General features: G+C 43.7%; 2 protein-coding genes across 9 annotated transcripts in view; both read right to left on the minus strand.

The window, feature by feature from the left end:
- Positions 1-702: 702 nt before the first annotated feature.
- Positions 703-5,842, minus strand: LOC115206342 (ribosomal protein S6 kinase-related protein). 2 transcript variants are annotated; one of them, XM_029773172.1, is made up of 12 exons: positions 5,605-5,842; positions 4,240-4,398; positions 3,877-3,960; positions 3,686-3,754; positions 3,304-3,373; positions 2,511-2,618; positions 2,361-2,401; positions 2,204-2,231; positions 1,576-1,665; positions 1,398-1,486; positions 1,137-1,247; positions 703-1,044 (listed from the first exon to the last, which is right to left on the minus strand). In XM_029773172.1, the coding sequence occupies exons 1-12, from the start codon at positions 5,629-5,631 to the stop codon at positions 742-744; spliced, it is 1,179 nt and encodes a 392-aa protein (XP_029629032.1). In that variant the 5' UTR covers positions 5,632-5,842; the 3' UTR covers positions 703-741. The 2 variants fall into 2 exon arrangements, with proteins under 2 accessions (XP_029629032.1, XP_029629031.1); XM_029773171.1 differs by having other exon boundaries at positions 4,240-4,518.
- A 570-nt stretch (positions 5,843-6,412) lies between these two features.
- LOC115206343 (protein KIAA0100) overlaps positions 6,413-24,875 on the minus strand; it is a 35,972-nt gene continuing 17,509 nt past the window's right edge. For 5 of the 7 annotated variants that reach the window (XM_029773174.1, XM_029773177.1, XM_029773173.1 and 2 more), the window contains exons 20-40: positions 24,643-24,866; positions 24,119-24,309; positions 23,697-23,796; positions 23,256-23,455; positions 22,011-22,317; positions 18,766-18,923; positions 18,409-18,615; positions 17,723-17,822; positions 15,684-15,863; positions 15,287-15,408; positions 14,775-14,930; positions 14,419-14,540; positions 14,047-14,227; positions 13,732-13,818; positions 13,422-13,430; positions 12,604-12,714; positions 11,582-11,717; positions 10,721-10,848; positions 10,334-10,435; positions 8,852-8,986; positions 6,413-8,390 (exon numbers count right to left, since the gene is read on the minus strand). In XM_029773174.1, coding sequence (XP_029629034.1) covers positions 8,202-8,390; positions 8,852-8,986; positions 10,334-10,435; positions 10,721-10,848; positions 11,582-11,717; positions 12,604-12,714; positions 13,422-13,430; positions 13,732-13,818; positions 14,047-14,227; positions 14,419-14,540; positions 14,775-14,930; positions 15,287-15,408; positions 15,684-15,863; positions 17,723-17,822; positions 18,409-18,615; positions 18,766-18,923; positions 22,011-22,317; positions 23,256-23,455; positions 23,697-23,796; positions 24,119-24,309; positions 24,643-24,866 — 3,145 coding nt within the window. In that variant the 3' untranslated portion in view covers positions 6,413-8,201. The remainder of the gene's footprint in view (positions 8,391-8,851; positions 8,987-10,333; positions 10,436-10,720; positions 10,849-11,581; positions 11,718-12,603; positions 12,715-13,421; positions 13,431-13,731; positions 13,819-14,046; positions 14,228-14,418; positions 14,541-14,774; positions 14,931-15,286; positions 15,409-15,683; positions 15,864-17,722; positions 17,823-18,408; positions 18,616-18,765; positions 18,924-22,010; positions 22,318-23,255; positions 23,456-23,696; positions 23,797-24,118; positions 24,310-24,642; positions 24,867-24,875) is intronic. The other 2 variants (XM_029773180.1, XM_029773175.1) reach the window with 1 other exon arrangement.

The raw sequence follows: 24,875 nt of genomic DNA on the forward strand, positions 1-24,875 counted from the left end.
TCAAACATGGAGGTGGAAACATTATGCTTTGGGGGTGTTTTTCTGCTAAGGGGACAGGACAACTTCACCGCATCAAAGGGACGATGGACGGGGCCATGTACCGTCAAATCTTGGGTGAGAACCTCCTTCCCTCAGCCAGGGCATTGAAAATGGGTCGTGGATGGGTATTCCAGCGTGACAATGACCCAAAACACACGGCCAAGGCAACAAAGGAGTGGCTCAAGAAGAAGCACATTAAGGTCCTGGAGTGGCCTAGCCAGTCTCCAGACCTTAATCCCATAGAAAATCTGTGGAGAGCTGAAGGTTCGAGTTGTCAAACGTCAGCCTCGAAACCTTAATGACTTGGAGAAGATCTGCAAAGAGGAGTGGGACAAAATCCCTCCTGAGATGTGTGCAAACCTGGTTGCCAACTACAAGAAACGTCTGACCTCTGATTGCCAACAAGGGTTTTGCCACCAAGTACTAAGTCATGTTTTGCAGAGGGATCAAATACTTATTTCCCTCATTAAAATGCAAATCATTTTATAACATTTTTGACATGCGTTTTTTTAATTAATTTTTTTATTCTGTCTCTCACTGTTCAAATAAACCTACCATTAAAATTATAGACTGATCATTTCTTTGTCAGTGGGCAAATGTACAAAATCAGCAGGGGATCAAATACTTTTTCCCCTCACTGTATATATAAAATGTTTCCATTAATTTGCAGGCAGTATTGAGGCAAAGTAGAACAGGCACATCTCATTCACTACAACCCTGAGCTGTAGCCAGAGCCTGGCTCAGGTCAATGTTGGCCAAGGTAGGTGACAGGTCAGTGGGGCTGGTAGGGGAATGGAGGATGTCACAGTCAAAGTTCTGGAAGTAGTCCATAGACAGGCCCCGCATGGCTTTGACTGGACGATCAGGATGGTTCTTCAGTTCAAGAATTAATTCAACAGGTCTCTTCTGTAGTAGCTGAGAGTCAAAGGAAGTGCCATCGAAAAACATCTGCCTTTTGAAGCGCTCCAGGTTATGCAGGCGATTGGCTGGGTTCTTGCATAGGAGCTGGAGTCACAAGCAGGATGGAGAAAGACAGAAGAGCATTGAGAATTTGTTGTTGATATTCTGAGACAATCCTACTACAGATGACTTCTGACCTCTGTGAGCAGAAGGGCTAGTGCAGGCCTGAAGGTCTTGGGTATGGAGTATGGGCAGTCTCTGACCTTTCTCAGCATGTTGCAGTGGTCTGGCTCTGGAGGCACAGGGAACTATGGAGATGACAGAATTATCACCAACAACATCTCTAGACTGGCATTTAGATTTGCATGACAGGACAGACTAAAAGAAGAAGAAATACAACCTTTCTAACAACTATTACATATTCATTTAATTAAGATGAACTGTGGTGATGACCGCACCTTTCCAGTCACCATTGAGAACAACAGAACGCCGAGAGACCACCAATCAGCAGCATGGCTGTAGGGACCCCCACTCAGGACTTCAGGAGCTGTTTAGACAGAGGACCATCCCAGTGAGATTATAATAGGTGCTTCATGTGTAGTGACCATTAACTTTGCCTGATCCCAAGAATCTCACCCATGTATTGGATTGTCCCACAAATTGTAAATGCTCTTGCGCCCTGCTCAAGACGACGAGAAAGTCCAAAGTCAGCTAAACGCAGATGACCTGCATTAAACAGATACAGCCGTATTTTACATACAGTACTTTACAAATCCAATTCCGGTTATTCTACCTGACTAATATGAAGCTTAAACTACTTTCACTATAAAAATGATATCTTCGAGAATATTCCCAACAACAACAATACTGAAGTGTCCACTGTATTATAAGGCCCTCTAGTGTTGTCTAATATTTTTTTGCAGTAGAAAGTAAACTAAACCATACGTCAAATGTATGCATGTGTAAAGAACGTCACGCTGCTTTCTTAGCGAGTACAACTTCCTCCCGATTCGGCCGATACCCGTGCGAACTCGGGATCTCTGCCTCACAAAATACACGTGACCGTCCTCCCTCAAGCGTCTTAGCCGATCGCGCCACCTCAAAAGCTAGCTAATGAGACGACGCAAGCAGGACACTTAAGGCTGAGGAGTACGTTTCACATATCCTCATGTGCTACACATGCATGACTGTACTGTAAACTGCTTTGGATAAAAGTGTCTACTAAATGGCATATATATGAATATATTATTTAAGCCAGCATTACCTTGGTCAGACAGAAGGACATTCTCCATCTAAAAAATCCAGAATAATCAGATGATTATAAACTTTCCAGTGAAGTTATAAATATGAGTCATTTAGAAGCAAAAATACATTAGTTATGTACAAAGAATAATGTTCATGATCAAAACAAACGTTCATACCTTCACATCCCTATGCATGATCCCAAAGTCGTGAAGGAAACCTACCGATCAGACACACCCATTATAATAAGTAAAGGTGAAACTTAAACAATGCTCTCATACACATTTTTGGAGAACTATATTGTGTATATACACTTGAGGGACACTCACCCAAAGCACAGCCTAGCTCTGCAGCGAACACCCGAGCCTCATCATCCCCAAACTGGCCCTTCAGTATCCAGTAGGTGTACAGGTCTCCAGTACTGCAGTACTCACACACTGTGGGAAGACAGACAGTCACACACAATGATCCATCTTAGTACATAAAAAGGCTATGTCCAGTACACTGATCCAGGGCTGGGAGTAGATGACCCCTGCTGAAACACAAGCACTTGAAAAGGAAGGAGCAGTGGAGGAGAGAAGCAATAGGAGAAAACAATTCATTTGTCAGAAGTCACACAGTTGCAAGTTTTTTTTAAGGCTGGGGGAAGCGTAGGAAGGGAAAGGGCTGATGTTGGGGAAGGAGCTAAGTGTCAGTGAGAGACAGAAATTAACTCAAACATGCCTTTATCCACTAATAAGGGTGTTATTAAACAATCTAAAGGAAGGGAAATTCGGTTCAGAGGCCACAGGACTGTATGATACACACTGAAATCTCAGTAGATGGCAGTATAATTCTTCAGACGAGTCATGGGGCTCAGACTGAGGAGACAACAGTAAATCGCAGAAAGGCCAGATAATGCCATAGTTGACACTCCTGCTAGGGAGAGCGAGACAACCCATTGGGCACACACTGGTTGAATCAACGTTGTTTCCACGTCATTTCAATGGAATGAGGTTGAACCAACGTGGAATAGACGTTGAACTGACGTCTGTGCCCAGTGGGAAGTTCCTATGTGAGACACAGGGAGGGTAAAGAGGAGCGGATAAATAAGGATCTAGCTATATCACTTTAGTCACTCACTAATGAAGAGGTGGCGCTGGGTCTGCCAGCAGTCCTGCAGATTGTGGAGGAATGGGTGGCTGAGCTGCCGCTGCAACGCAACAGGCAACACACACAGCAATAGTGTGGATGTCAGCAAAGACACTCAGTATAACTAAATGTGACTTAGGAGGGATCTGAATGTAACCAGGTATCTTCAACGATGGCAAATGGTTTTATTTTATTTTCGTTTAGCAAAAGCTCCATGGGACCATGTTTGTTGTTGCATAGAAGCTCATCGGGATAATTGTCATAGTCATTGTTAGAGCTCAGTGAGTCATTGTTTCCAGCATGTTATCCCTAAACTAAGCCAGGAGCTAAGCTAGGATAGCAGCTTTACAGGTCATCCTGGGGTGTGACCTACCTGAATGATGACCTCCTCCTTTGACTGTTCCAGGACCCCATGCTTCAGTATCTCAGACTTGGGTAAAACCTGTAGAGCAACACAATACAATAAAATGAAGAGTAGGAATAGAATACACTAGATGTGTGTAGATGTCACATGAAATATAGTGCTGGTTAAATGTGATGTGGCAGGAGGCTGAGGAGATTCACCTTAACTGCATAAATCTTCTCCTTCGACCTGTCCTTTACTTTCAAGATGGGACCAAAGGAGCCTTTGGCTATGAAGCCCAGGATCTAAATGTCATGGAGAGAGAGTGAGATTCAAATGTTGCAATATTATTAAACAGTATCATGCAAGGTAGCTTTCACACCAGATAGACCATCATATAATTTATTCCCCCATATAGAATAACTTAGTCAGCATCCAGTCAAGAAGTAATAAGTTACTGATTTATCGGTTGTTTGCTTATCAATGAATGATTTCATTACATCTGCCGAAGAGACAACTTTTTCATCAAAGATTGAAATCATGTGTGGTCCAGGTGTTCAATCCAAATGGTTAAGGAGGACTACCTGGAAATCGTCTTCCCCAGGAAATGTACGGTGTGGGAACTCAGGCAGAAAGACAGAGATGAAGCCAGGGAGAGTTGACTCCACGCCAGGCTTCTGAGGGCTGTGTCCTGGGGGGAGGAGGTCCTCAGGGATTGGGGCTCCGCTGCCGAGCACCATGCCCTGTGTGGCCAGAACAGGTGGGCCAAGGTGGCGAAGTCCATCAGTAAAGGATATTCCAATATTGGAGAGAAGGCCATGCCAGCCTTGATTGCGTCGTCTCTCCTGGCTTGGCACCTGTTTCTACATTTAGGACAGCGGCTTTCTAATAAGTGATGGTTCTAATTACAAGTTGTGCTGTAAGTAGCAAGTAACTATAGCTAAATGTCAAACATCCGTTGATGTTACTTACTGGCATATGCCACACTAGAGTCATGCAGGACTAAATCAGCATTGGATAGAGATTTCACATGAACATGTGCCAACATAAACAAACGATTGTTGAAGAAATTCATTAAAAACCTCTTAAAGATCAGCCCCTTTTTTTGCCTAAAATGACATACATTTTACAGGCAGTTAGATTTGGGTATCAAAATGTATCAAGACTGCCCAAATGTGCCTAATTGGTTTATTAATACATTTTCAAGTTCATAATTGTGCACTCTCAAACAATTGCATGGTATTATTTCGATGTAATAGCTACAGTAAATTGGACAGTGCAGCTAGATTAATAAGAACTTAAGCTTTCTGCCCATATCAGATATGTCCTGGGAAACGTTCATGTTACTTACAACCTCATGACACATGAGCTTAACCGTCACACACACACACACACACACACACACATCCTGTATTTCTCATTAATTCTATTTTCATGTAGATTATCTCAAAGTCCAGTCTATTTTTAATTACTTTTAGTCCATTCTACTCCAGACACCAGAGAATTTCCCAGCAGCCACAGTGAGCCACTCCCCCGTCCCTTTTAATAGAACTCCCCAAGGACCCGTAGGCGCTTTGCATTAAAAACAGTTCAGTGCACTCATATCATATTGGCCAGCTCCACGTGCCCCTGAAATGTATTTATAAACAGTTCAATTTACATATACATTTCATTAATCTGTTTACTATTCCAATGCATATCCATAAACAACTGTTCAAAGTAAGGTGCTCATCACCGGTTTATGTTCGCTGAACTCACGTGTTTCTAAACGCCACTATTGTTGCGAGCTAGCGGCTAGCCTACTATATAAAGATATACATGCATCAAGTATGTGGAACAGACTTTAGATTTGTAGGCTTAAGCAGTATACTGCGCAAGCGGTCTAAATAAACGTGATCAAACCTGATAACTTTATAGATCGGTGTAGACTACGTCTGAAGACCTCTTACCTCGTGTTTACTTGAGTTGCTGCCCATCACATTGCTTGGTAAACCTCGATCAACCCCACATCATTATTTTCCAATTGGTTAGTTTCAACATTGTAAGACAATCAGTGGCGGTTCTAGACCATTTCAACTGGGGGGCCAAGCTGGGGGCAGTTGTACTGTTAGAGGGGCCAGTTACATTAGACGTTATTGTTGTCATATCGTTTTGCATGTGTTACGATACATGCATGTGTTCCGCCTAAAGCCGTCCCTCTAGTAAATGTGTGGGTTAAATTAGTGTTCCGCGTTGCCACTATCTAATAACGGATGTAAAAAAATAACGATAGCAAAAATGTGTTATGTAAAAATGGTTTCATACTCCCCCAGAACCGCTAGTGCTTACAATGCCTTGTAAAGCATCGAGCGCACATTCCTGACCCGCCACGACTGAACAGCGCGCAGGGTGGGTCTGATCATCTCGAGAGACGAATGATAACCTCACATTCCTGACCCGCCATGACTGAACAGCGCGCAGGGTGGGTCTGATCATCTCGAGAGACGAATGATAACCTCACATTCCTGACCCGCCATGACTGAACAGCGCGCAGGGTGGGTCTGATCATCTCGAGAGACGAATGATAACCTCACATTCGATGGTATTCTACAGAAGGCGAAATTCCGCTCCAGTTAACCCTGTCAGATGAAATGATAAATCAGCCACTCATAACATTTCTGTTACGCAATCATACATCTATTTATAATTAGGAGATAAATTCTAAATTGACAGTGTAGTGACCTCCTGAGAACATACATGATACATTCAGCTATAAGAGACATTAGAACAACTATTTTATTGACAAACATTTAGTTACATATATGGTGCTCATTTCATTGAGCTATAATCAATTTTTCTTGAAATATTTTGACAGAAATATCTGACATCTTGCACTTGAAGGAAGCTGTAACTGAATAACAAGCTCAGTAGGTGTAGGTACAGTTGTGATTGAAAAGAAATAACCATGGTTACAAAAATATCTGAAAATACTTTGCTTAAAAAGTGCTGTAGTGTTAAAATTTCAAAACATTATCAAGACAAGCTGCAACAAAATAATTTTTTGCTGAGACTATCAAAGCTGTCAGAATAACTGCCATAAAATAGAAAACAAGAACATATTTTTGCTGCTCGGTTGTGATATATCGCACAGATATGTTTAGGAACTGCAGTATAAAACTTAAGTCTGCTGTGGCATATATGTTGTTGGAGAAGTCTCATGCAGGATACCAAATTATACATTTGTGTTCTTTTACAGGGATGCACTTTCCAGTCAGTGTGACAGTATCATACAGACTTGAGTAAAATCCCAACACTATAATAAAAGCATAAGGCTAGAATATATCATTACAGTACTAGTGAATCAGGTATTTCTAACTGTTGCAACAGACAGCATTTCTATGGTTGTCAAGGTGCTTTCATTTGAGATTCAAATATTTTACAATCTACCCGATTTACATTTGCTTGAGGATACAGTATTCCTGAACCAGCAGGAAACGATGCTCTCAAATCACATTAGCTGCATCTTAAATGGCATCCTATCCACTATATAGTGCACTACTTCAGCATCCTATCCTCTAAAGTAGTGAACTATATAGGGAAGAGGGTGCCATTTGAGACAGTCAGTCAACATATAAACTATGAAATGTTCTAATTGATTTACAGGGGAAATGAGCAGACAGTGAAACTAAAAAAAGACCCATCACCCCAGTCATGCAACAAGTATAGGCAGCTCATTGTGAAAGTTCAGGACCATGCGTGATGCATTGAATGAAAATGAAATGTTTACTATATGGCACAAAAAACAAAAACAAAACAAAGATACATTTGGTCAATAAGACCCTGGCATGTTTTTAGCAGAGAAGTGGGCCCCGTATCCATAACACCTCTTAGAAAAAGAGTGCTGATCTAGGATCAGTTGTGACTTTTAGATCATAACAAATACAATTATATGGACAGGAGGGGATATGATCCGAGATCAGCACCCCTACTCAGACACATTTAATACGGGCCCTGGTCATACATGAAAATACATGCTTCATTGGACAGCAGTTGAGAGAGAATTCTTACATACTTTCTATTTAGTTTTATATGTTCAAATATCGCCTGGAGTAGTTAAATTAAAATAATAATTTCAGCCATCGTGGGCCATATTTCATTGGCTGGCGTGCCGGACTTGGCTCGCAAGACGTAGTTTGTCCCCCTCCAGGTAAGAAAGAACGGTGTGTTTTATTATCAATCTCTGTTCCCCATAATGACCTGCTACCTCCGTCTTCACACCAGAGCATACAGTATTTGACCAGGTCAAGTGTCATCAGATAATACGCTAGTAAAGACATTGACCTCTCCATGATTCCCTGGGCTGGGTGTGTGCTACTGTAGCTGCCATAGACTGCATCCCAAATGGCACCCTATTCTCTATACAGTACACTACTTCTGACCAGGACCCATAGGGCCCTGTTCGAAAGTAGTTCACTATGTGGGGTATAGGGTGCCATTTGGGACACTTCCATAGACTAGAGCGCAGTGGTCCAGTACAGTACTGGTTCAGTGTATGTAGGCCTATGGGTCACTTGCGTCGGCTGAAGATGCTCTTCTTGCTGGAGCTCTTGTCTGAGCTGCTGAGACCGATGAGGAGTCGGGCCTTCTCATCCTCCTCCTGCTGCTGCTGCATGCTACTGTCTGACTTCCCCTCAAATGCCTTGCTCCGAGAGTCAGAGCCCGACGCCGGCTTCAGACGCAGCTTCTCCTTTATCATCTACACAGAGAGGGAGGGGAAGACATATGTCGTAGGTCACTTCAGAAAATATGAAATAACATATGGTTCAAGAACTCCTTTATCGTCTATGGATGTGAAAAGGAACAAATTAGAAATATATAGGACATATGACTGAAGTAACCTATACATAGTTCTATATTGTGACAGTTTAGGCAGGGATTGGCATTTTGGCAGCTTGGAACGTCATGATGGTAGAAGTGCCATTTTTGCCATCAAACTGCTACTGTAGGACATGACCGTGTTGGTAATGAGAGAGGCCAGGGTTCTGTGCAGTACGGAGTAGGATGAAGTTGCCCCTATATGCTGGCCCTGGGTTAGTTTGTCATTTCCCCAACTAATGATCAAGGGGAAGGGGAGGCTGATCCTAGATCTGTATCTAGGCGAACTTCTCCCCACAATGGTTGGGTTAGTAATAAGCGGGACAGAGTTCAGTGCAGTACCTGTGCTACCAGTGCTTTCCTGCTGTCCCTCTTAACAGCCATGGCAAAGTCCAGCCAGGTCCACGTGTTGTTGTGGTACTCCAGACAAGGTAGAACCAGGTTCAGATCCTTCCAGTCAACACTGCTTTTCTCTCCCTATGTGGACACACATGCACAAAATCCATAATGAAACTGCATTGTCTGGGTGTTAAAAAGTACAGCAGTTGTTCATATAATTCTACAATAATCATACCTTCTTTACATGTCTGTGTTCATTTATCTCCCGTTTAATGATATTACATATTCATACACCAATATTACATTTTCAATATTAAACATTTACTCAAATCAGATATGGGATTATGTAATCTGGAAGGCAAGACAATGCAGTCATTGGAAAATAACGATTATTTTGCAAATCCCTGAAGACATGAAATTGAAAAATCGTCGGATTAAAAAACGACGTCCAAGTCACAAACAAGCCAACAGTGTGAGAAGGTTTACATATACAAACAGATAAAACACATGACAACACACCAGATGTTGAGGTATTTTTTCCAGTCTGAGAACAAAACATGTGACCTGGTATGGGGTCAACACAGAATCATGATGACATCTCTCTTCATCTAATAATGGCTGAGTGAGCGTAAACATCTCTCTTCATCTAATAATGGCTGAGTGAGCGTAAACATCTCTCTTCATCTAATAATGGCTGAGTGAGCGTAAACATCTCTCTTCCTCTAATAATGGCTGAGTGAGCGTAAACATCTCTCTTCCTCCAATAATGGCTGAGTGAGCGTAAACATCTCTCTTCCTCTAATAATGGCTGAGTGAGCGTAAACATCTCTCTTCCTCTAATAATGGCTGAGTGAGCGTAAACATCTCTCTTCCTCTAATAATGGCTGAGTGAGCGTAAACATCTCTCTTCCTCTAATAATGGCTGAGTGAGCGTAAACATCTCTTCATCTAATAATGGCTGAGTGAGCGTAAACATCTCTCTTCATCTAATAATGGCTGAGTGAGCGTAAACATCTCTCTTCATCTAATAATGGCTGAGTGAGCGTAAACATCTCTCTTCATCTAATAATGGCTGAGTGAGCGTAAACATCTCTCTTCATCTAATAATGGCTGAGTGAGCGTAAACATCTCTCTTCATCTAATAATGGCTGAGTGAGCGTAAACATCTCTCTTCATCTAATAATGGCTGAGTGAGCGTAAACATCTCTCTTCATCTAATAATGGCTGAGTGAGGTTAAACCTCTCTCTTCGAGGGGAATGTTTATTTATGAACTCACTGACATGTATATAGAATCAATAACTGGCTTGAATCAAAGCATTGAGTACCGTTCTTTAGCTAGTTGCAAAATCCACAAAACGTCTGGTACATTTCCAGAATTCCAGAAATCCCAGTTGGAAGAAATCCGGGAATTATCCAACCAGGAAAATTTCTGGAAAATGTGCGGAATTTTGGTACCCTTAACTTCAGAAAATGGCGACACCTACCTTATAGCTGACACACAGGGGAACCTGGGGGATCTTGATGTAGATGAAGGAGTTATTCATGGCTGCTCTCTCCTTCATCTTGTCGATGTCATCTACAGGATGCTAGGTAGGGAAATAAGACATACTTCGGTTTCAATACAGTATGGAAGAAGGCTGCGTCTGAAATGGCACCCTAAATACTCATCATAGTTCACTACTTTTAAACAAGGCCCATAGAGTGCTGGTGAAAATAAGTATATAACGAGAAAGTTGGGAAGTGCTTGTGAAAACAACGAGCCAATTACCCCAGCAGATGTAGCTGGGTGGCAGCGTAGAACGGCTGTATGAACATTGGGGATACATCAACACAAAGATAGATATTTTCTAATTAAAAAAAACCCCAAATACCTCAACAGCCTTTCGGAAGGACCTCCTGACCCCAGAGGTTCGGTTCAAGCCCTGGGTGACCCCTTTGCTGGGGCCCATGACCCCCATGGTGTCCTCTGAGAGCTGCCGAGGCTTGATGACAGGCATGCCTGAGATACAATTTACATTAGTCATTTAGCGGACACTCTTATCCAGAGCGATTTACAAGTCAGTGCATTCAACTAAGTGTAATAGGAAAAACAACCACATAACATAGTAATTGTAGTGCTACACCCTTCTTTGAAATAGCCGCAATCAGTAGAACCAGTGCCAGGAAGAAAAACAAGTGTGGATGTGAGTGCAAGAAAGACAGCAGCAGCACCACGTCCTCTGAATGACTCCACCACGCCTCAGAGTCCACACCCTATACTCCTGTAACTCTCCAAAATGTCCAATAAGGCATCCTATCCCCTTTATAGTGCACTACTTTTGACCAGGGTCATAGTGCACTATGTAGGGAATAGGTTGCCATGTGGGATGCACCGTCTCACACAGCCCTCAAGGTCACAGTAGACCCAGGCTATTAATAGCCACCAAGGGTGACACAGCAACTACCAATCCAATACCATGTGTGGTATTGAAGAGCTGGCAACAATAAAGGAAACTAATATTGATTGGTTGGGTGGAGAGAGGTGTGGATTATAGGCTGGTCAACATGTAGAGGATGGATGGAGACTTGAGGGTAAGTGAACGTATATAGTACAGCATAACGGTTGCACGTCAATAACTGGTAAGTAAGTAAGCCTTGTCCGAGTCAGAATGGTCCATAGGGCAGGCACCTATCTTCTGTAGCTTGATGTACTCCCCCTGGACAGGATGCTAGCAGGTAGAGGCAATACACACCAGTAGTGACCATTCGGGACTTGTCCTCCTCATCAGCAACTTCCTCCTCCTCCACGTTCCTTCCTGGGAAGAAGAATCCCATCATCCTTTTGAAGAACTGGTACATGAGCTGGATGGTGAGAGGAACCACGTTCACCTGGCGACACAAACATTACAACAGAGAAACACTATCTACCTGTATGCTCCCAATGCTTTCATAATTAAAAAGGTTATGATCACACACGTTAACACATCTCTAATGTTATGATCACACACGTTAACACATCTCTAATGTTATGATCACATTAACACATCTCTAATGTTATGATCACATTAACACATCTCTAATGTTATGATCACATTAACACATCTCTAATGTTATGATCACATTAACACATCTCTAATGTTATGATCACATTAACACATCTCTAATGTTATGATCCCATTAACACATCTCTAATGTTATGATCCCATTAACACATCTCTAATGTTATGATCCCACACGTTAACACATCTCTAATGTTATGATCACATTAACACATCTCTAATGTTATGATCCCATTAACACATCTCTAATGTTATGATCCCACACGTTAACACATCTCTAATGTTATGATCCCACACGTTAACACATCTCTAATGTTATGATCCCACACGTTAACACATCTCTAATGTTATGATCCCACACGTTAACACATCTCTAATGTTATGATCCCACACGTTAACACATCTCTAATGTTATGATCCCATTAACACATCTCTAATGTTATGATCCCATTAACACATCTCTAATGTTATGATCCCATTAACACATCTCTAATGTTATGATCCCATTAACACATCTCTAATGTTATGATCCCATTAACACATCTCTAATGTTATGATCCCATTAACACATCTCTAATGTTATGATCCCATTAACACATCTCTAATGTTATGATCCCATTAACACATCTCTAATGTTATGATCCCATTAACACATCTCTAATGTTATGATCCCATTAACACATCTCTAATGTTATGATCACATGCTTCCTCCTCACCTCAAAGTGCTCCTTGACTGAGATGCCTCCCACTGGGGGGCGGACCTTACTGAAGATGCGCAGGGCAAACTGACGGCCAGACTGACACGGGCTCTGAGGACGCAACACCACCTAGGAGACAGGTTTCATGAAGTTAAAACTCACAACACAGAGGCTGCATCCCAAATGGCCCCAAAAGTAGTGCACTATATAGGGAATACGGTGTCATTCAGGACGCAGCCAAAATAACCACTGGAATAATGCCATGCTCCTAACTGCTGATTCCCCAAAATATATTTAATGTCATTTAGGAAACCAATTGAATTCAGAATACAGCATATTCTGTAAAGACAAGAAAATGAATCTGAAATGTGTCCATACAGCATGAATGGTGAGCAGGAGGATAAATGAATAAATTCACAGCTATACGGATATTTCCTCCCATATGAACAGGAAAACATTTGGAAAACAAACCTGACATACACAGTGACGTAAGACATGGTACCGTAAAACATTCAGATGATGGTGCAAATGCAGTGAGGAGCACGCAATAAGAGGAAGGACTGGAGGTGGGCATTGGAATGACCCAGTCCCATGGTGGACATGCAATGTTGAATAACAAAGGATACGTCCCAAATGGCACGCTATACCATAAATAATGCAATACTATTAACCAAGGCCTCTGGTCAAAAGTAGTGGACTATGTTGGGAATAGGGTGCCATTTGGGACACATACATTATATTCTGAGAGATTTCCGTGATGCTGACTGGATGATGAGCATGATGGTGTCAACAACCGTGACATGAACACCCAGTTACTGTACCAGCACCATACATACCCTCACATGCTGCACATAGGAAACCAAGTAGAGAGTTATCAACACAAGTAAACACTGCTTTAGAGGTCTTTGTGAGCACAGTTTGGGTGCAATAGGACCTGGAATCATTGGATCAGTAACAGCAGGAGATGGAAACTTCTTGTTTCTGACAAAAGACTGAAAAACTGAACAAAAAGGCCTGTACTATCAGAGATCCCTTTAAGAGGCAATATTTGTAAGCTTCACAGGTTCATAGCGCCACCAGTAGTAAAAATGAGCTGTTGACTGCCCTTACCAAAGAAAAGGTCAGAGATAAGCATCATTTCCTGACCTTGTATGCAGCGTTGGGGAGCAGGTTGTTCATGGTGAACCAGCCCAGTTCCAGGAGATGCTCTGCTGTGTCGTCTGACTTGTTCAGCTGTGGAAGGAGACAGTTTAACAGATGTTTAGCATCAACGTCAGGGCCCGCATTCATAAAGCGTCTCAGAGTAAGAGTACTAATCTAGGATCAGGTACCCCTTGTCCATATCTTATTATCTAAAAGGCAAAACAGATCCTATTTCAGCACTCCTAATCCGAGACTTTTTGTGAATATGGGCCCAGCTCTCTAGCCAAAGCACAGTATCAAAAGATACTCCCTGCCCACCTTGCTGTACATGAACCTCTGCAGCTCCAGCTCAGCGATGCCCAGCTGTCCATCCTCCTCAGTGAGACACCAGCGGGCCTGGGCAAAGCAGATCTCTGTCCTGCGAACCACACTCACGTCCTCCGGCGGCTTACGCAGCTCCAGTTTATTGGTCCTCTGCAGCTGGAAGTCTTTAAAACATCTGGGAGCAGAGAGTGACATGCAGGGAAGAACACAGGAGAGGATGAGTCAGTATTCTTAGGAAGTATCTCAGAACTTCCCATGGTTGGCCGACTAGTTTTCCTAGGCATTGAAAAGATGGTGTGTGTGGTGACAGTGTTCGGTAGTTTGACTTCGCATTGAATGGTGTGTCTGTGGCGGTGTTGGGCAGACCTGATGAGGATGTTGAGCTCCTCACTCTTCATCTGCATGTCAGTCTTCTCCTGATTGAGCTGGTTCTGCAGCCTCACGTTGATCTCTGACAGCTCATCTCCTCTCAGATCCTCAGGCTGGGCCTGGAGGGGTCACACCACACAGGTCAAATACACTCAAGTAGATATTTCAGTGCTTTGGGGTTCGTAACTCAGGGATGTGTTTTAATCCCTCTAGATTTTAATTGGATGAAGTAAACTAGAGGAATTACCTTCACCTTTGGTTTTCACCTCACAAGTAACAGTGCTGAAATCAGCCATTGCCTCGCCACACAGGGCCTATGAGAAGAGTGTGAGTCAGTCCGTCCAATGGCTCACCCTGATATTGGAGTAGATCTGTTTCTCCAGGCGTCTGATCTGGGCCACGTGCTGCCTGACGGCCTCCTGCAGGTGTAGAATGCTGCTGCGCTGCTCCTCTGGGTTACTGGAGATCTCCAGCTGGAAACGCACTCGCTGCTTCTTCTCACTGTGCTCCTGAGGACAGAGCCCACACACAACATGGTCAAAGGGTAGGACACGAGGCATCCCAAATGGCACTATTCCCTCTTTTTCCTATTTAGAACCTTGGTCAAAAGTAATGCACTACATAGGGAATATCATGCCATTTGGGACGCATAAGGGACTTGTACAGTGCAGAGACCTCAGCAATCATACAGTAGGGGTGAATCCGAAATTCCACTCAAGTACAATTTTCACTTAGTCTCCTACTGACCTCAATACATGACTAAGTGAAAATTCGACTTGAGTGGAAGATAGGATTTGCCCCATATACAGTTGCAAATGCTATAGAACAAAACACTGCCTAGTCAGATGTTGAGGCATCTCGTTACCTTGCGTTTGGGCTCAACGTGCAGCAGTAGGTTGTTGACGATGTCCAGGATCATAGCATACTGCACAGGGTTGGTGGAGATCTCCAGGTCATGGTGAATGAGGGTGAAGGTGTCCACAGCCCCTGATAGTGAAGTGGGGGGAAAGACACCAAGTCGACAGGCTCAGGCCTTCACAATCAATAACACGACAGCAACATTGTCAGCATGGTCTGACACTATGAGGATGTCGGCTGCCTCACAGAATTAAATAAAACATTAGAATAGACTTTGGCATCCAAACAACGGGATTCAATTCAGGAAAAAGTTCATTCTAGAAACTGATAAAACATTTTTTTTTAAATATTGTATCAAATGTTGTATAAAATAGTGCATACATGAGCTCTATGGGGTGCCTTACCAGCTTGTTTTTTCAGTAGGTCTTCCTTCTCGTTGCGCCGTATCTCTGGGGGTTTGATCTGCGTGGCCAGCTCAGGGTCGATGTCGTGGCTGTAGCCGATGTAGTACATGCGACAGCTGCAACGAGAGATGATACGCTGGACCTGCTGGGTGTCATTCACCTGGGCCGGCTGGTTCCAGTCTGGATACACAGAACAGAGGAAGTGTTACATTTACCTTGACACATAAGTTAAAGGGTAAATACACCACTTAACATCATCGTGGCACTTAAGACATTTTTAACTACAGAACATAAATATTTTCAGTTTACACATACAGTGCATTCGGAAAGTATTTAAACCCCGTGACTTTTTTCACATTTTGTTATGTTACAGCCTTGTTCTAAAATTGATTAAATCGATTTTTTCCCTCATCTATATACACACAAAACCAAAGCAAAAACAAGTTTTTAGAAATGTTAACTTTATAAAAAAATGTAAAATATCACATTTACATAATTCTTCAGACCTTTACACAGTACTTCGTTGAAGCACCTTTGGCAGGGACTACAGCCTCAAGTCTTCTTGGGTATGACTCTACAAGCTTGGCACATCTGTATTTGGGGAGTTTCTCCCATTCTTCTCTGCAGATCCTTTCAAGCTGTGTCAGGTTGCATGGGGAGCGTCGCTGCACAGCTATTTTCAGGTCTCTCCAGAGATGTTCGATTGGGTTCAAGTCCGGGCGTTGGCTGGGCCACTCAAGGACATTCAGAGACTTGTCTGGAAACACTCCTGCGTTGTCTTGGCTGTGTGTTTAGGGTTATTGACCTGATGAAAGGTGAACCGTCGCCCCAGTCTGAGGTCCTGAGCGCTCTGGAGCAGGTTTTCATCAAGGATCTGTCTGTACTTTGCTCGGTTCATCTTTGCCTCGATCCTGACTAGTCTCCCAGTCCCTGCCGCTGAAAAACATCCCCACAGCATGATGCTGCCACCGCCGTGCTTCACTATAGGGATGGTGCCAGGTTTCTTCCAGATGTGATGCTTGGCATTCAGGCCAATGAGTTCAATCTGGTTTCTTTAGACCAGAATCTTGTTTCTCATGGTTTGAGAGTCCTTTAAGTTCCTTTTGGCAAACTCCAAGTGGGCTGTCATGTGCCTTTTACTGAGGAATGGCTTGCGTCTGGCCACTCTACCATAAAGGCCTAATTAGTGGAGTACTACAGAGATGGGAGAACCTTCCAGAAGGACAGCCATCTCCACAGAGGGACTATGAAGCTCTGTCAGAGTGACCATCGGGTTCTTGGTCACTTCCCTGACCAAGGCCCTTCTCCCCCGATTGCTCAGTTTGGCCGGGCAGCCAGCTCTAGAAAGAGTCTTGGTGGTTCCAAACTTCTTCCGTTTAAGAATGATGGAGACCTTCAACGCTACAGACATTTTTTGGTACCCTTCCCCAGATCTGTGCCTCGAAACAATCCTGTCTCGGAGGTCTATGGACAATTCCTTTAACCTAACAGCTTGGTTTTTGCTGTGACATGCACTGTCAACTATGGGACCATATATAGACAGGCGTGTGCTTTTCCAAATCATGTCTCATCTATTGAATTTACCACAGGTGGACTCCAATCAAGTTGTAGAAACATCTCAAGGATGATCAATGGAAACAGGATGCACCTGAGCTCAATTTTGAGTCTCATAGCAAAGGGTATGAATAGTTATGTTAATAAGGTATGTTTTTAAAAAAAAATCAAATTTGCAATAAAAAAAAAAAATCGTAGTCATTATGGGGTATTGTGTGTAGATGGAGATATTTTTATTTAATCCATTTTAGAATAAGGCTGTAACGTAACAAAATGTGGGAAAAAAATCAAGGGGTCTGAATACTTTCGGAATGCACTGTATGTAGACACAGGCATGGTGCTGGAGATAATGAATAAAACAATAAAAAAATAAAATTTCACTTTAAGGAAAGATTCACATCAAGATGAGATTTTCAGCTTTGAAAGGACAAGGTTTAAACATAGTGCATTTCATGAAGTAGAGTATGTGTGAGGAGCAGCAGTACCTGTTGTGGTGCTGACCATGCCTCCAACAGCCTGGCCACTCTCCATCAGCTCCAGCACTGAGTCCAGGTGACGCTGCCTGTGCTCCTCAATGTTTTTCACCTGCAGACGCACCATGCACAACCAAGGCAAAGACACACGGTCAAAGCTGTGACAGCACCCTGAATCTGAAAGACACAAATATGCTCTCTGCTATGCACCTACTATAGAAATACTCTGTCGTGCAACTTGGACTTGAGCCCGAATGTAAACCATACACAACACATCATTCAATGCTACAGATGATCATTTATGGTAGTTCTTGTTAAAGCTTTTTGGGTGACCTGACCAAATTCACATAGAAAAGCGAGCGTTATAGATCTGTCACTCATTGAAAGAGTCTAAGAAGCAGTAGATCTGTTCTATGCGCGCCATTTCTATGCTTCCCTTTTCTTGAGCTCCATTTTTGCATCTTTTACTTTTGTTGATTTGTACACCAGCTTCAAACAGCTGAAAAAAACTATATTTTTGGTTATGGAAAAGATAGATCACAGCAGTGTAGATGGTACAATGATTCTCTACACTATACTTGCTTTATCACATAAACTGAAATTAGAAACTAGTTGAATTTTAGCAACCAGGAAATGGCGGAGCGATTTCTGCATAGTGCATCTTTAAGAGCCTGTTAATAATGTTTTCACTGGCCCACCTCAAGCCACAACTGCCAGTCCTCCTGCTCTGAGGGGTTGGGCTCCATGGTGGCAAAGTACTGCATGCCGTCCAGCAGACAGGTCCAGGTGGTCTTCTGCTTGAGGGTGTCGCTGTACCAGGCCGGGTGGTGCTCACACTGCAGCAGCTGAGCCTTGGCAGCAGACACCAGCACGCAGCCAGCTGTCTCTGTGCCACGCAGCATCATCTACAGACAGACAGCAGAGCAGGATGATAACCTTGGGTCCTGTTAGCAAACTTTGTTACATTTGGGGGCAAATCAAAGTGTGATTGGCCCACTGGGCTTTACAATCTTTATCTGATTTAACATTAACCTAATCTCCCAGACTAGTTGTACCTGACAGTTGACCAGCTCGATGAACCAGTTGCGGTTGTAGACGTCGTCTGTCTGGCAGGCAGCGATGCCACACAGCTGATCACTCACACCAGAGTCCTCCTCGGAGAAAACCACAAACTTATCAGTCTCCTCAATCAGCTTCTGCAGCATGGATGTCCCTGCAGAGTGAAGAGGAAGGAAGAGTTGAAGAAACAGTCAGTAAATTATATTGAAAGACGCTTCATGTGGCCTGGCTGGCCTAGCAGTAATACTGCAGCCTCTAGCATACATACACTACATGACCAAAAGTATGTGGACACTCGTCGAACATCTCATTACAAAATCATGGGCATTAATATGGAGTTGGTCCCCCTTTGCTGCTATAATAGCCTCCACTCTTCTGGGAAGGCTTTCCACTAGATGTTGGAACATACAGTGGGGCAAAAAAGTATTTAGTCAGCCACCAATTGTGCAAGTTCTCCCACTTAAAAAGATGAGAGAGGCCTGTAATTTTCATCATAGGTACACGTCAACTATGACAGACAAAATGAGAAAATAAATCCAGAAAATCACATTGTAGGATTTTTTATGAATTTATTTGCAAATTATGGTGGAAAATAAGTATTTGGTCACCTACAAACAAGCAAGATTTCTGGCTCTCACAGACCTGTAACTTCATCTTTAAGAGGCTCCTCTGTCCTCCACTCGTTACCTGTATTAATGGCACCTATTTGAACTTGTTATCAGTATAAAATACACCTGTCCACAACCTCAAACAGTCACATGCCAAACTCCACTATGGCCAAGACCAAAGAGCTGTCAAAGGACACCAGAAACAAAATTGTAGACCTGCACCAGGCTGGGAAGACTGAATCTGCAATAGGTAAGCAGCTTGGTTTGAAGAAATCAACTGTGGGAGCAATTATTAGGAAATGGAAGACATACAAGACCACTGATAATCTCCCTCGACCTGGGGCTCCACGCAAGATCTCACCCCGTGGGGTCAAAATGATCACAAGAACGGTGAGCAAAAATTCCAGAACCACACGGGGGGACCTAGTGAATGACCTGCAGAGACACACTACGCCGCCAGGGACTCAAATCCTGCAGTGCCAGATGTGTCCCACTGCTTAAGCAAGTACATGTCCAGGCCCGTCTGAAGTTTGCTAGAGAGCATTTGGATGATCCAGAAGAGGATTGGGAGAATGTCATATGGTCAGATGAAACTGAAATAGAACTTTTTGGTAAAAACTCAACTCGTCGTGTTTGGAGGACAAAGAATGCTGAGTTGCATCCAAAGAACACCATACCTACTATGAAGCATGGGGGTGGAAACATCATGCTTTGGGGCTGTTTTTCTACAAAAGGACCAGGACGACTGATCCGTGTAAAAGGAAAGAATGAATGGGGCCATGTATCGTGAGATTTTGAGTGAAAAACTCCTTCCATCAGCAAGGGCATTGAAGATGAAACGTAGCTGGGTCTTTCAGCATGACAAGGATCCCAAACACACCACCCAGGCAACGAAGGAGTGGCTTCGTAAGAAGCATTTCAAGGTCCTGGAGTGGCCTAGCCAGTCTCCAGATCTCAACCCCATAGAAAATCTTTGGAGGGAGTTGAAAGTCCGTGTTGCCCAGCGACAGCACCAAAACATCACTGCTGTAGAGGAGATCTGCATGGAGGACTGGGCCAAAACACCAGCAACAGTGTGTGAAAACCTTGTGAAGACTTACATAAAACATTCGACCTGTGTCATTGCCAACAAAAGGTATATAACAAAGTATTGAGATAAGTATTTGGTCAATAACAAAAGTTTATTTTCCACCATAATTTGTAAATAAATTCATAAAAAATCCTACAATGTGATTTTCTTGATTTTATTTTCTCATTTTGTCTGTCATAGTTGAAGTGTACCTATGATGAAAATTACAGGACTCTCTCTCATCTTTTTAAGTGGGAGAACTTGCACAATTGGTGGCTGACTAAATACTTTTTTGCCACACTGTAGCTGCTGGGACTTGTTTCCATTCAGCCACAAGAGCATTAGTGAGGTCGGGTACTGATGTAGGCCTGGCTCGCAGTCGGCGTTCCAATTCATCCCAAAGGTTTTCGACGGAGTTGAGGTCAGAGCTCTGCAGGCCAGTCATGTTCTTCCCACAACGATCTGGATGAACTATTTCTGTGTGGACCTCGCTTTGCACGGGGGCATTGTCACGGTGAAACAGAAAAAGGGCCTTCCCTAAACAGTTGCCACAAAGTTGGATGCACAGAATCGTCTAGAAAGTCATTGTATTCTGTAGCGTTAAGATTTCCCTTCACTGGAACTAAGGGGCCTAGACCGAACCATGAAAAACAGCCCCAGACCATTATTCTTCCTCCACCAAACTTTACAGTTGGCACTATGCATTGTGGAAGGTAGCTTTCACCTATCATCCGCCAAACCCAGATTCGACCGTCGGACTGCTAGATGGTGAAGCGTGATTCATCACTCCAGAGAAAGCCTTTCCACTGCTCCAGAGTCCAATGGCGGCGAGCACTACACCCCTCTAGCCGACGCTTGTCATTGCGCATAGTGATCTTTGGCTTGTGTGCGGCTACTGGGGCATAGAAACCCATTTCATGAAGCTTCCGACGAACAGTTTTTGTGCTGTTCCTTCCAGAGGCCGTTCGGAACTCGGTACTGAGTGTTTTATCCGAGGACAGGCAATTTCTACACGCTACAGCACTCGGCGGTCCCGTTCTGTGAGCTTGTGTGACCTACCACTTCACGGCTGAGCTGTTGTTGCTCCTAGACCTTTCCACTTAACAATAACAGCACTTACAGTTGACCGGGGCAGCTCTAGCAGGACAGAAATCTGACGAACTGACTTATTGGAAAGGTGGCACCCTATGACGGTGCCACGTTGAAAGTCACCGAGCTCTCAGTAAGGGCAATGTATTGCCAATGTTTGTCTATGGAGATTGAATGGCTGTGTGCTCAATTTTATACACCTGTCAGCAACATGTGTGGCTGAAATCACCGAATCCACTAATTTGAAGGGGTGTCCACATACACTATACAGTATATACAAAAGTATCTACAGTGTTGACATGGGTTAAAAACCGGCCTAGTGGCCTTTGAAACATCATCCCTCTTTCTTTCCTCACAGCCATCCTCTATCACTATCTGTTCAACACAATCTGAAAATACCTTCAAAATATATATTTAAAAAGAAAATACCATCAACTTAGACTGCACTTCAGTTACTCCAGGGGAAACATCCTACCTTCGTGCTGGCTCTTCTCAGGGCGGCTGGTGCTGGGCATGGTTGGGGTGGAGGGGGCCGTGTTGGGGCCGCCGGAGTAGTTGGACAAAGAGCGCTTGAGCTTCTTGGCAGCTTGCAGTGTAGTGTCTATCCTCAGGCCCTTCAGAGCCTCTGTGGAGAGGTTCCTCTTGAGAACGGCTGCCTTCTTGTAGCCGTCGTACAGACCGAACGCTATGTTCCTGTTAGTGGTGGTCCAGGAGGCTCGCAGGTCAACCAGGCACAGCTTGTGGGTGTAGGGGGCATTCGCTTCATCTTTTGGGTTCCCCTCCTGTCACAATGAGAAACACCATTATTACGCTTCAGGTTTTTACAAGAGATCTAGCTTCACCTAATGACTGGGGAACTACAAATGAAGGGTTGAGACACAGAGCCAGAACAAATATATTTAAACCTCACTACAATGGTTAAGAAGCTACAGTGTGCGTCCCAACTTGCGTCCTATTGGCCCTGGTCAAAAGTAGTCAACGACATAGGGAATAGGGTGCAAATGGAGAAACAGTCTGTGCAATCAACTACCATGCCCTCCCCATCAGTGGCGGTTCGAGCTTGTATGGCTCCCTGGGGGAACCCCCCCAAATAACATTTAAAACTATAGAAATATATACAAAAATAAGACTCATAAATATCAAAAAGTAACTAAGACAAATAGAAACAAATAGTATATAAACAAATAAAAAAGAGAATCAAATTATTACACTACTACCCTATTGCTAACAAAAAACACTAATAAAACTTAAATTGCACAAATAGAACACACTTATAAAGAGAACATGATTATTACACTATTGCACTTCAAACAAGAGAAACACACACTAAATTGCTCAACTGATTGCATTACTAATTGCATTAGTACTGTACAAAGTTAGAGGTGCACTATTTGATATTTCCCCTGCTCCCCCTACCTCGGGCATCCAGTGGGGAGACCTGAGGTCAACCTACCCCTCCCACCCCCCCTCCCCATATCGTACTTCTGAATGGGAGAGTAGCCTGCCTAGCTCACAAACTAGAATCAGGGCGCCCACTCCGACAAGGATAATTGACCCACAGTCCCACACGGTGACATGATATCATTGACGTGACGTGCAAAAGAGCGATAGAAAACCGATCGCGCAAAATGTCACCATTCTGAATTTGTTTTTTGTGTGCGGGTGCCCCATGACAACCCCGGCAAGATGCCACCTATACCTAAATCCGCTATTGTCTTACCTCCTCCATACGGTTGCTCTGGCGCTGGTAACTGAGGGAGGACAAGCCGAGCAGATGGGTCTTCTTCACCTGGGCGTTGATCTGGTGGTCCGCCGTCTCGTCCCAGGTGGAGGCCATGAGGTGCACCGTCATCAGGGACAGCTCTGACACCATCTGGGTCACGTTCCACTCAGAGATCAGCCTCCTCATCACCGTGCCCGCTGAGAGAACAGACAGACAACACACACAGTTGCGTTAGACCAACAGACAGGCTGCTCAACAACTCAGTCTCAAATTATACCCAATTCCACGTATACTACAGTATATTCCACATATACTACAGTATATGGGAATAGGGTGTCATTTGAGAAGCAAACAATAAAATAAAAACCAATTAGATCATTGCTTGAGTGTGTAAATAGCTTGAGGCATTTCTATGCCCGTGTTGTGCCCTCTTCTTACCCTGTGGGATGAGTCTCTGAGCCCCTCTGGTGAACACGTGGCCTTTGCTGCACTCCACCTGGACGCCCCTCTGCTGAGCGAAGGAGGCCCAGTAATGCACCTGGGGAGGAGACAAAGTCAAATCTCAAATGTTAGCGCTCACTGGAGGTAACAAGACCATGCAATGGACAGCGCGCTCTGAAAACATGGAATCTGTAATAAGAGAACATATAAGATCTTTAAAAATGTCAATTTTATCCTATACTGACAAAGTCTTGTCCGCTTTGTTCTTTAGATGTAGGCTGAACATAAGCAGTGAGTGGATAAGTCCCAAATACACCCTATTCCCTATATAGTGCACTACTACTGGTCAAAACTATTGCACCATAAAGGGAATAGGGTTCCATTTGGGACACATCACATTGTGTTGGTGATTTACTCACTTGTAGTTGGGGAAAGGCTGCTGTATAGGACATCTGTTTGTAGTGCTGGCCCAGCTTCTTTCGGATGGGTCTGAGGCTGTGGAAGAGCTTGCCTCTGCAGATGGGTCTGGAAACACTGGTCCAGGTGGCCCAGAAGTTCTGCATCCAGCGCAGGGTACTGCTGTACAGGAGGATTCTGGGCTGGCATGGCTCTGAGAGACAGAAACAAATGCCTTCAATAAACAGACAGTCAACATTAGAGCTAATGATTTAAAGATGAATAATCAAACATTATCGCATCCAAGCTAAATACAGAGACTTGATTTGACAAGTGTTCACGGTATCCCAAATGACACCCTATTACCTAAATGACTTACTTGACTGAGAGCCTGACTCAGGGAACCTATGGGTGTTGATCATAATTAGTGCATTATATAGGGAATAGGGTGCCATTTGGGATGCAACCTCTGTGGAGAATTCCTCAGTGAACCTGGAAAAAAGCCAAGCCACACAGCTATCACAAGGTAACTGCTCAACCGCCTCACCTGTGCCACAGTGTTGGTTGAGGTCCATGGTGATGGAGAGGTTGAGGTTCTCTGAGCGGAAGGCTCTGAAGGAGTCGTGAGGTTGTCCTGATGTCACATCAGCTACATTCTCTGCACAGCAGAGCATTACAGCGTGATGGTCATGGGGGTTGCCATGACAAAGCCACTGGAGGTCAAGGGTCATGCACAGATTTGGCAGGTGCAGGAAACAGATGTCGTCATACCTGAGAACA

Source organism: Salmo trutta, chromosome 13, assembly GCF_901001165.1.
Source record: "Salmo trutta chromosome 13, fSalTru1.1, whole genome shotgun sequence".
Classification (NCBI taxonomy): domain Eukaryota; kingdom Metazoa; phylum Chordata; class Actinopteri; order Salmoniformes; family Salmonidae; genus Salmo; species Salmo trutta.

Excerpts from the sequence above, each read along its gene's own strand:
- LOC115206342 (XM_029773171.1), bottom strand. The coding sequence starts at position 5,631 with ATGGGCAGCAACTCAAGTAAACACGAG. Across the intron at positions 3,755-3,876 it reads AGAAGATTTATGCAGTTAAG|GTTTTACCCAAGTCTGAGAT; the intron begins GTGAATCTCCTC and ends GTTGCTCTACAG. Across the intron at positions 1,666-2,203 it reads TGTCCTTCTGTCTGACCAAG|GTCATCTGCGTTTAGCTGAC; the intron begins GTAATGCTGGCT and ends TGTTTAATGCAG.